Raw genomic sequence first — 12,110 nt, 5'->3', positions numbered from 1 at the left:
GTTGTATTGAGACATCAGTTGTTTTTAATTAGCAGTTCAATCTAATGCTGATTTATCAATAGCCAGAACGAACGTTAAAATTTTCTGAATATGTGAACAATTAAACACTTGAACATTTTGTGAAGAACTTTCCATTGTTGTGTTGTCCAGAGAGTTCCCTTGCCAATAGAATACAAAACTTATGACGACTTTTGAGCCTGCTGAAGATGAGTGGAATTTAACGATTTTACGTTGTTCCCAGAATAATGCTGTTCTTTGTGATAACATTGCAAAGCAATTTTGAGACAAATTCACAAAGCACTGTATTAAACAAATATTCCAACTTATTTATGTGCGATCTGTAAAGCAGCATCGGCATTCATTTACACGCCATTCTCATAACGGAACTACCTTCGTCTCTTATAGTGAATCCAAAATTAAATGAAAAAAACAAAATAATGTTGCTAGAGAGGCTAGATAAAAAACTGAACTTAACTAAAAAACTGTCTCACTATCGTCGTTAGGAGCATAGAGACAAAAAAAAAATATTTGAAAAGAAGAAAGAACACAATTTTCAAATGATTGGAAAGCCCCTTAGAAGAAAACTCGTTGTAAATTTGCAATCGACTGTGAACTCGAAATTGAAATGAAAATTGAATGAAAATAAATGTAAAGAAAACATTTTTAACAAGCCATATGCGTCTTGAACATAATATGATTGTAAGTATAATATAATTACTTTAAAAAATCATATATATATATGTTTTCGTTTTTTTTTTTTAATTTTATTTCAGCTTTCCAAGTGAAATCTAAAGGAGAATGTCGTGCTAATGTCACTGTACGTTTATCTTGAAATTTTCTTTAATAATTAATGTACAAGAAATGAAATCATTGTTTTTAAAGCAGTAACATAAACAATATAGGTTTCCATAGGTTGCACTTCAGATCGTTTTCAATTACCCGCCAACGTAATCCTTAAACATGAGACTTTAATATGTTCTTTCACTAGGCCCTGACTTCCTTGTTTATTTTTTCGTATCATTTTTTAAAATTAAGTAGACTTTTCGTTTCGTTCCTTTTATCGCACCGGTTCGTTCGGCACCCTTTTCTGTTCTATCTGCTGTTCGCTTAACATATGTTCATGTGCGTGTTTCAGAGTATGCCGGATATATTTCGCGTTATATATTTGGGGTTAATATACCCCGCTGGCATTAACTAATATTTGTCAGAGTTCGAATATTATATTTCTACTAGAAGATTTATTTTTATAGAGAAATATCGGTCTCAAATTTATGCCGATGCTTTATTTATTTGTTTGTGTACTTTTCTTCTTCCTCTTCTTTTCGTTAATTTCTTTACTTTGATAACTTTTGGGGGTTTATTAACCAAAAATGACGAAATGACGGTGTTTTAACAGCAAATTCACGACATGTGATTTCGAAAGAACGATTTTGTTCGTCTCCTTCTTCGCTTAACCAATCATTAGGCGATAAAAGAACTTACACAATGAATTCTTTTCTCTTCGGCGTATCTCCAATTTACAGACTGCAATTTTCAGAAAAGAACTCTGTTGGATATTGTTTGGGTTGGGCAACTTTCGCAGCCGTTCCCCATATAATGGCGTTAAAAAAGCAGTTACATGAAAAAGAGGAATTTTAAGGAATGTCTTGACGAAAAATAATAGTATTTCGATGTTCTAAGTTGATGTGAAAATCTTGATTAAGATGGGTTAACTTTTTGAGCGCCCTCCCATACAACCCTTCTAATAATTTTTTTATATTTTTTTGATGAAAGTTGGCCCACAACATTAATTTGACATAGATGTAAATGTTTTCTAATATATAATAAAATATATTCATTTAAAACATTTATTTCATGTTATTTTTCATTGTTATTTGCATATTCAATTGAGCTTGTGCTATATCCTCTAAAGCATTTTGTATCTTACCTAAAAGCACTTCACCTTTTAGCACTATTTCTTCTAAGCGTTCGGCCGCTTCTTGATTTTCTATTTCTAAACGTTTCAGACTTTGATTTTGTAATTCTGTAGAGCTGTCTTCGTTTGGAAGCGATTCAATTAATGTGTCAATGTCTTTGGCGGATCGTGAAATCAATTGGGCAAATAATTGAGCATAATCTTCTTGCTGCGGATTCTGTATCGGAGTTTGCGATCCAGTTCGATCGAAATTTGGAAATTTGCTTGGAAAGGATGTTTGTTGTATTATGCCAATGGCGTTGCAAAAATTTTCTGCTTGCTAAAGAAAAGTTAAGGAATTATTTAGAAATTCTCATACAATTTGGTGAAAATGAATACAAACCAAATTGACAGTGTCTTGCAATTGAGTTAATCGATCGGCCATATTTAATATATGAATTTGAAGACTATACTCATCTTTTTTTCGGATATGGAATAAACATGTACTAGATCAGGCAAATATGACTGAGTCTATAAACTACTTTGTATTGTTTAATATTTTGCAGCAATACCGAACAATTTGCAATAATTGTTTTATTTTCTTGCAATGTTGCCACTTAACACTTTTTTTGCAATTAACGCGATTGTAAAGGCAGAACGTATGAAAATAGCAAACAGTGTTCACATTGAACGTTTTCTGGTCCGGAACATGATTGCTTCGTGGAATACTAAAACGGGAACAAGAAGAGAAAATAAGCTAGTGTTTTCCTATTATTATTCTTATTTAAACATTCAAACTTAAATAATTGAATAAAGTATCTAAACATATACATACATTCGACGATAAGAATAATGTAAAGCATTCTCTTTGAAAGACTTTCTGCAGTGAATTAATTGTAGTTGGCTTGTCGTAATCTAGAAAAAGAAGAATTTCCAAGAGTTCAATAGTTCATAGTAAGCATTCCTGTTCATTTGTTCATTATTCATAAGTACGTAGCTATTTCGTTTAGATTTCGTTTTTAAAACGAAGTTCGATTAGAAGGCGTTACACTTCTTCCTTTTACAAATGCACAGTTAATAAGTGTAGTCGCAATGTGATCATAAAAACGGTCTCATTAAAATTCGGAAAATTTTGATTCTATCAATTACCATAGGATTCTCCACCGAGCTCACGCCTAGTTTTAAAATTGCAAACCCTTATTATATCCTTCAGCGAAGGATGAGGCGTATATTCAGATACCCCACAAAGTATATATATTCTTGATCAGCACCAAATTCTCACACGATTTGAGCACGTCCGTCTGTCCGTCGGTGTGTCTGACCGCGTGTGTAATGTCAAATTTCAAATTTGGCAGAAACATTGGAAGTTATTGCACGCAGGGTCGTGTTGAAAATGGACCAAATCGGTCGAAGGACACGCCCAAGCGCCATCACGTAAGCTGAGAAACTCTCATTTTTTCAAAAGGAATAAAAAATTATTTTTTTGCTCATTAATCATAAACTATAGCATGTAGGTGCGCAAAAGTTTGAACGCATGTTCCTTGGATGATGCTGTAACACGTGTACAAAAATGGGAAAAGTTGACAACGCTTATCCAATATTATAGTACATAAAAATTTAACCTTTTCTCCTGTTCATCTGTCTCACAGCCCAGTTTTGCGATATTCATATGTATGTGCTCGACCGATAAATGTTATGCCTTTGCCGACTTTTCTGGTTTGGTTGTAAAGAGTAATAATTTAGGAAACAAATACTTTAAGTAAGTGCACAATTACTTATGCACAATATCGATGTACAATGTTAACACGTTCACCATTATGTGTGTTTGAAATTGTTCCGGAGATTAATGAACTATATTGATACGTTAGAATGCAAAGGAACAAGTTGTTATGAAGTTGATGTTGAATATCTTTAAGTTACTGCTCCTCACTTTGCTTATAACTTCTATTAATTTTGATTGTAACAATTTATATTTTAACTTTATTATACTATTATTTTTTAATATTTAGTTACCATTATTTTTTTAAGATAATAAATTATTTTATACATAAATAAAAGAATTATGAGAATTATAAGTTTGCTTTACGTTCTGAAAACGGCACAATCTAAACATATACCTGCCTCTACATGTTAAACATACTATTCTACATTCGCTCCTCACGACGTATGTTACATATTATACTGAAGTCTTTTCAGAGTGCCCAAGGTATAACTATGATATGGTTCAAACTATTATTAACCGTACAATACGCTTTGCTGGAACGTTTACAATTTTCAAGCTCGAATAGAAATTCTTTTATATTAATACCACGTATTTCCAACTCATCAGTTGAGCGATCTTTTACTTTAGGCAATATTAACTCTAGCGTAGCATGCCATATAATTCCATTGCACGTTTTGCTTGGCAATTATAATGAGTCATTGGTTTGTTTCAATGCCTCACAAACGTTTTATTGGAAAATATTGAAAAAGCTGGTCTCCATTTGTTTGCAATTAAGAATAATTGGAGGAGGGAGTCCGTATTTGTTTAAAATTGATACCAATTAAAAAATCGAGACCGAATTTGGTCACATCTGAGAAAATATTGAAAAAGTTAGTCTGCATTTCTTTACAATTGAGAGTAATTCAAGGAGCGAATCTGTATTTGTTGACAATTGAGAACTCGAACGTTTGTTTTTTGTATCCTACACGGCCTTTTATACACAGTAAATTAAGTTCTTGCAAAACTATGTAACACCCGGAAGGGCTTAAAATAGATCTAACTTTTATTCATTTTCTGAATCGATCTGAACTCATCTGTCTGTCCTTCTGATGTCTGTCCGAGGGTTGTGGTGTTCAACATACAAGTCGCAATTTTAAAGATGTTTTGATGGAGCTTGGTACATTGACGTCCTTTGACCCAAGGCGAACGCTATTAAGAATAATCCGCCGAAAATATAACGCCTTATTATAAAAATTCGTCTTAGAGAAAAAGATTGCAATTTCCAAAATTTTTCAACAAAGCCCCGCTAAGTGATTCGTCTGAACTAACGCACATACTTAAACGCCGTCAAATAATTATAGATACTCAGGAAGCCGGCATGGAGGTACCACACAACTTCCAGGTGGTCAATGTGCACACGGAATTTCACGAATTTTCTCGAAAACAAATCAAAGATTATGAAAAAAACATTTACCACGTAAGTCTTATCTTCAATTAATAAACCTCATAAGGACGACTTTGCGGCGGTATGCCCGCCAAGCCGAATATTTGCGGCGTTTGGGGCGGCCTGGCGCCGCAAATCATACACCGCAAAAAAGAAAGAGAAACAGGCGACGGGGGAAGAAACGGGGAGCCCCGTCACAACTAAAAAGTTATGATTTACGCCACAAGATTGAAAGGCTAAGGCGCTGCAGAGAAAATAACCCTAACACGCCATCCAATCGGCCCAAAAACTCCAAACGGCGCAGCAACCGAAGGAGTAATGAAAAACAAATCAATATCCAAATTAATATGTGAATTTATTTCATTTAAGATCATTTCAATATTTGAAAAAAAAGGTTTTTTTCATTTTCGATAAAATTGAATTTTATTTTTTAAGTGTTTTCACTTTGAATACACTTAAAAAGTGTATTTTTCTTTTGACAGTTGGTTACACTTTTATGCACAGCTGGATAAAGTTTTGACAATTCTTCCTCTTGCTCATACAATTTAGGGTTGCCAAACTTAGCTAATGCGTTCGATAATATGAATATATGGAAAGAATTATCATTTTATTTTTGAAAATAGGGTAAAATCGAATGCCGCGCCTATAAAAATTGTATAAAACTATTGAGGAGACGTACAAGGGGAGAAGAATGCATATTTTTTATACCTTTATATAAAAAAGATTATATATTATATTTCAAGCACTTGTATGAACATATAAGAGTTAACATGAGATTAATATGAGATTTTCATTTTACCCTGATAATCCCAGTTTATATATTACTAAGATATTACTAAGATAAATATCCTCATATATATTTCGAGTTTTTGGTTTTTCCATTCCTTTGCCGCCACGCGAATACTCTATATAATCTTCGGTTTGTGCCAACAGTAGCGACAATATGTTCCTTCGTCTGAAAAAAAATAAAATATATTATTGCACGGTTGTAATTGAGATCTCTAAATACTTTACGAATTTTTATATCTTTAAATAATTTGATGCAAGGTTATAAATTCAGCGGCTAAAACATTCTACATGTCGGGGGGGCAGATCAATGTCCCAATTGTATTCCGCGGACCCAACGGGGCTGCTATGGGCGTGGCAGCTCAACATTCTCAATATTTTGCGGCTTTGTATTCCCTTTTTTTTTTCATCAGCAGTTCCTAGAGGAATTGCAGTGTTCATCAATTCGTCTTCGTTTTTTTTCTTGTTTTTCGTTTTCGTTTGTTAGTGCAGTGGTTTTCGACCAAATTCCTTGCGGTACTCGCATTTAATTATCCTTTATTGGCTATCAAATGCACGCCTTTTTTTTGTTTGGTCGTAGCAAGCAACCTAATGCGAGTAACTGTCGCGAGATTTTGTTAGTTTCTTCAGTTGTTTTTAGTTTTCCATGATAAAACCACAACTAACAGCAGACTAAGCTAGCTTTGACAAATACAAACTTTTTACCGATTACAGATATTCATGTGTAGGTACCCTTTTTTCGATTATTCCCTATTATTGCTTTGTTGTAAAGTATTGTCACACGCACTTCTCTTTATGTAGATTTCAGTATATAAGAACAATGGATTTTCTCTGAATAATATTTTCTGTCATTTTATTTATTTTTTCCATTTTTTCGTCTCTATTCTTAACATAGGTTTTATAGAACAAAAGCAAGCGTTTTTGTTGTTTCGCAACTACCAAGGCATTTTGTTACTTATCTTTTCTTTTCAATTTACTGGTTTTCGATGAGAGTGTCCCTGCTTGAGTGCCGCTTGTGAGGACTTTTGCCCGTTCCCTGGTCCGATAGATACACCAGTTTCACCGCCGCATTTTGACAGAGAACCGCTAAACAGTGCTGCGGCTCCTTTAGAGTATTCCGAACATAATAGCTCACTGGGAGCAACACAAGATGTTGATCGTCGTCAGCTGCATTTACCACCATTTGGAAAATTGGGGCTTAGCAAAGGTTTCTATAGTTTTATTTTGAGATTAATATATATATAATAATTTGATTTTAAAAATCAGAGAAATCCCGTCAATTGGATATTGATCATTGGAATTTAATATCATTAACCGGTTCACCGGGAGCAAATGATCTTGATAAAAAGTCTTGGTTATCAGCGTCGGCAGATGAGGTAAATTTTTCAAAAAATAAATTAATTATAATATAGTTTAAAATAAAATATTTTTTTTGTAGTTTAAATCCTTGTCATCAAGTGACGTAGATTATCGTAGAATCGGTCAAAATATTAAAACTATTGAGACCGCAGCGTTGACTTCAATTACCACTACTACAAGTGCTACCACGACTAGTGATGTTTCTGAGGAAAATAAAGCTTTTTCCGGCAAAGTGAACGTTAATTAATAATATTATTTTGATTCCAATATATATTTGCATTAATCATTTTAAAAATTATTTTTACAGGAGACTTCCATCGCTTCACCACAAAAAGATAATAAAAGTAAGTTGTTTACTAAATTAATGACAATCAATGAAATAATTCAATCTGATAAATTTTATAGGCCCTTCTGCCCTTTCAAAATTTATGCAGACTCTACTTATAGATTTCAGCAGTTTTCCCGACATATCAAAAATCTGTAGTCCCGCAATGCCTTTGAAAATTATCTTAACACGATCGAGACATTGCATACTTTCAAGAACCAATAGCTCAATGTCACAAACTAATAAGGCGGATAGCATGGGTATCAAACCCAAAGGTGAATCAGTCATCGAGATGTTTGGACCAATCTTTTGAAGGAATTATTTTAAACGTTTAGAATTAATACTTTGCGTTGTACATAAATTAATTGTTGTTGTCGTAACTGTTGAGCATGTTGACACGACGTAGGCTTGAGACTGGGTGTTGACGTGGGTTTCATGCTAACTGTTACTGCTGACTTTGCAGGAGGCTTTGTTGCCCTTGTCTCAACCTTTTTAAATTCTACTACACCTTTATTCTCGCCGAAACAATAGAGATTTTCAAATTTCCCAAGAACGGCTGCAGTCTTTGTAATGAACTTCGTTTCCACAAATTCGTCTCAGACAGTTCAATGAAATTTAAAAGATACATTCCAACATTATTACTTTTGTTTTAGAAAGGCATGGTCACGGGTGGTGGACCTGCGACCATACGCGAATTTTCCTGCACAACATTGTCACAATCCACCAAATCGATGATCGGCACGTTTGTGTCGATTGTTACTATTTCTTTACGGTTTGATGCCATTTCTAATGCTTATTAAATTTCTCTCTACTTTTCTCTTTTTTTTTTGCTTTGCTTGTGTTAAAAAACAAGGAAAAATACATTTAAAGTTCAATGTTATATTTTTGCAAACCCACTTTAAGCTCACATTTTATTTAGGCAAAACCTTTAAATTATTTATTCAGCGTGAAAATAACAAACCGAACAAAACAACAAGCGCAGGCATTTGTATATAAAACCTTCTGAATTTTGCATAGAAATGTTGCAGTGGTTTTCAATCTACCATTCAACAATTATTGCCTAGATCTAAAAACAAGGCGACATTTGCGTATTTAATACCCACAAACGCGAGTTTTTACAAAACTTTATGGGAATTAATAAATTATATGGATTTGCTTGTGTATACATATAAATAAAACGAAAAGAAAACAACGCACAAGAGAAAATAAAGGAAACTTATTACAAGTTTAGGAATTATTTATTTAATTTATGTTTACACTAATATACATATTTTTTTACGTTATGAATTTTGCAATATTGGTTTATACTATGCATTATTTCACTTTTCACAAAATGCCTGAATGTTTTTTTGAATAAATTTCTTTGCATGTATTGTGCTCCTTTGAGAATAAGCGTATACAATTATCAAGAATTTTACATGTATTGTGCCCCTTTAGAGAATAAACGCATATTCGTTCTCAATCATTCAACAGGTCTTTATAAAAAAGCCTCATCGATGCGAGATTAATGTGTATATACATTCGTACTCAATAATTTCCGTATACAAATTCTATATAATTGAGAAAATACAAATTCCATACAAAAGAGTTTTTGATTCGAACAATCACTTAAATACACACGGGAACGCACATTCATAACTAATTAAATGCTAAAAAAAAACATTTAAATTTTTATATATTTTTTTTTTTGTTTTAATATCGTCGCGATATATTATATATTATTTATATCTTACTTTCTGTTAAATTCCTCGTTTCGATAATGGGCAGATGTTAAAATCCACTTGTTATTTAACAAACTGCCGCCACAAAAATGTTTAAATTGCTCCTTCTCTAATAGGCGGTTTATCAGCATGTAATTCCATTTGTCTTGCTATCCATTGGCCATCCAATGCCGTCTAGGCGAACGGCTTGTAAATATTATACGTTTTTTTGAGAGCAAATACTGAATGGGAGCCAACATTTTTTTGCTTTTGTTTTGTTTGCAAATCGAGATAGATGTGATCAGTTAGAAATTATTTTTTCTATCTAGCAGAAATTCCGAGGAATTTGTTACACAATTTCAATTATAAAAAGCACACGCATAGACGAGTCGCCTTGTGTTCAGTGTAGTGCGTGTTTTCTATTCGTCTGCGTTTTTTCAATTGTTTCGGTGTTTTCGGTGTTTTTGTGTATTTAACTTCTGTCTTTTCAGTGTTATTGCTAAAACTGGTTAATGCGGATATCGCGTATGTGCTTTTGTTTCGTCTATATATAATCAAAAATAGAAAACAAAAAAACAAAGTAAAAAAAAAAAAAAATTGAAAACATTTGACACTTTTCTTTAGTAGTTCCCAACCTTCTTGCACAGTTCCCAAACCTTTTCAAGTGAGTGGTTATTTCAAAAATAATAATAAATAGACAACAATAACGCATAATGGCCCCGGGGCCGCCAGACAAAAACCCGAATAGATTTTATCTATTAAGTGATACATCCCCCCAAAGAAAAAAAAGTAAAAAATCAAATTTTCCGGTGTTGCCGATCAGCGATACAATCTCTATTGATAAAAAATATATTGTTATTTGTTCAACCGATGCTCGAATAACAATTTCCCAAATTAGCCCTTTTGCTATAAAAAAAGCTCTAGATAGCATTACAACATACATCGACTCGATCTCGATTCTACGCGACGGGAATTTACTGGTCCTCGCTGGGAACCCGCGCGCAACCGAAAAACTAATAAAGGCCAATTCCTTAGCTAATCTATGTGCTATTTCAGCTAAACTGCATGAGAAACTTAACTCGGTTCGAGGCGTAATTTATGCCCCTTGCTTAAAGCATGTGCCGGAAGATGAAATTGTTCGCGAAATGGGCATTCAAGGAGTGACTGAAGCATATAAATTAACCAAACTGAATGATGGCGGAAAAACACGCTCTCTTACAGGAAGGATTATTTTAACTTTTGATCGCTATCGATTACCGCGAACAGTTGATGTGGCGTGGTATAAAAGTAAAGTAGAACTATACATCCCAAATCCTATGAGGTGTAAAAACTGCCAACACCTGGGTCATACGGCAAAAAGATGCACTAATGCTGCATCTTGTGCTAACTGTGGTCATCCTCCACATACTGAAAGCTGTACCCGTAGTTTCTGCATAAATTGCAATGATCAACACTCAGCGTTAGACAAACAATGCCCACGTTTTGTACAGATGCGTGAAATATTAAAAATCAAAACAGAAAATTACTGTAGCATGGGCGAAGCGCGACGCACATACCGGGAAAGAAATCCATCTGTAGCCCATGGAATTGGCAAAAGTAATACCTATGCTGCTGTTGCCTCGCAAATAGAGCCTAGTAAGACTTTAACTGCAACTGCTTCCAATGAAAAACCTGTTCCACCATTAACCAAAAATTATATTGCGAAACCAGTTACATCACTTGCCAAAGATAATATTGAAAAAACCAAAGCAACTGCAAATATTGAAAAAATCCAAACAACAACATATATGCTAAAATCTAATATACCAAATTCTCCAGAATCTCCAGCTCTCAACTTTACTCAACATATCACAAGTGGTAATGAATCCATTCTTTCATCCATTAATCAACCTTCGAAAACCAAAGCAACTGCAAATATTGAAAAAATTAAAACAACAACACATTTGCTAAAATCTAATATACCAAATTCTTCAGAATCTCCAGCTCTCAACTTTACTCAACAAATCACAAGTGTTAATGAATCCATTCTTTCATCCCTCAAGCAACCTTCAATTTCAAATTATTCACGTGCGCCAACCCGTTGCGCTTCAAATGTACCAAATCACCTAAATACAGATTATTCTGCTGGTAAGAATAAATCATTCACAAAAAATTCCTATAGCGACCTTCTCGGCGGAGACGCTGACATGTCAACTTAACCCTCCCTCCACTCTGCTTACATGTCATTACAATTAAATAAAGTTTTTAAAATATTACAATGGAACATTAAGGGACTTATTGATAATTTTGATGAACTCCGTACACTCATAAATGGTTTTAATCCAACCTTTTTATCGCTTCAAGAAACCCATTGTAGAAGCTCTTTTAATCCTATTCAACCCAAATCATATACTGGATACTTCACGAATGCTGATCAAAATTCATATTCCAAACAAGGAGTAGGTGTTTTTATAAAATCAAGTATACCTCACAAACGCATAAATTTAAGCTCAAATATACAAGCCGTAGCGATACAAATAATGTTAAATATAAAATTTACAGTGCTTTCGCTCTATATTCCACCTTCGCAATCGTTTTCTCAGCAAGAACTCTACAGTTTATTCTCCGTACTTTCCCCCCCATTAATTATATGCGGCGATTTCAACAGCTGAAATACCATCTGGGGCTCAACAGTGAACAACACTCGCGGTACTGTTTTAGAAAAGGCCTTTTTTCAAAGCAACCTTTGCGTTTTAAATGATGGAAAACCAACGCACTTCTCAACTCATCATACTTTTTCACATATTGATTTAACATGTTGCTCTCCCTCACTTCTTCCTTTGGTTTCCTGGTCTATTTCTGATGATCTACATGATAGTGACCACAGGCCAAATTTTTCCTAGATAAAGCGGTTTGGATCA

At 33.9% G+C, this 12,110-nt stretch overlaps 2 protein-coding genes across 2 annotated transcripts; one reads left to right on the top strand and one right to left on the bottom strand.

The window, feature by feature from the left end:
• Positions 1-1,847: 1,847 nt before the first annotated feature.
• Positions 1,848-2,501, bottom strand: LOC119643311 (mediator of RNA polymerase II transcription subunit 21). Its single transcript, XM_038042652.1, has 2 exons — positions 2,298-2,501; positions 1,848-2,234 (listed from the first exon to the last, which is right to left on the bottom strand). The coding sequence occupies exons 1-2, from the start codon at positions 2,337-2,339 to the stop codon at positions 1,848-1,850; spliced, it is 429 nt and encodes a 142-aa protein (XP_037898580.1). The 5' UTR covers positions 2,340-2,501.
• A 1,607-nt stretch (positions 2,502-4,108) lies between these two features.
• LOC119643306 lies at positions 4,109-8,526 on the top strand. Its single transcript, XM_038042648.1, has 7 exons — positions 4,109-4,205; positions 4,898-5,073; positions 6,820-7,033; positions 7,093-7,202; positions 7,265-7,417; positions 7,493-7,529; positions 7,591-8,526. Exons 1-7 carry the CDS (start codon positions 4,109-4,111, stop codon positions 7,821-7,823), a joined length of 1,020 nt encoding a protein of 339 aa, XP_037898576.1. The 3' UTR covers positions 7,824-8,526.
• Positions 8,527-12,110: the final 3,584 nt, after the last annotated feature.

This window comes from Glossina fuscipes, unplaced genomic scaffold (assembly GCF_014805625.2).
Source record: "Glossina fuscipes isolate IAEA_lab_2018 unplaced genomic scaffold, Yale_Gfus_2 60170, whole genome shotgun sequence".
NCBI lineage: Eukaryota > Metazoa > Arthropoda > Insecta > Diptera > Glossinidae > Glossina > Glossina fuscipes.
This window is presented reverse-complemented; position numbering and strand designations above follow the sequence as displayed.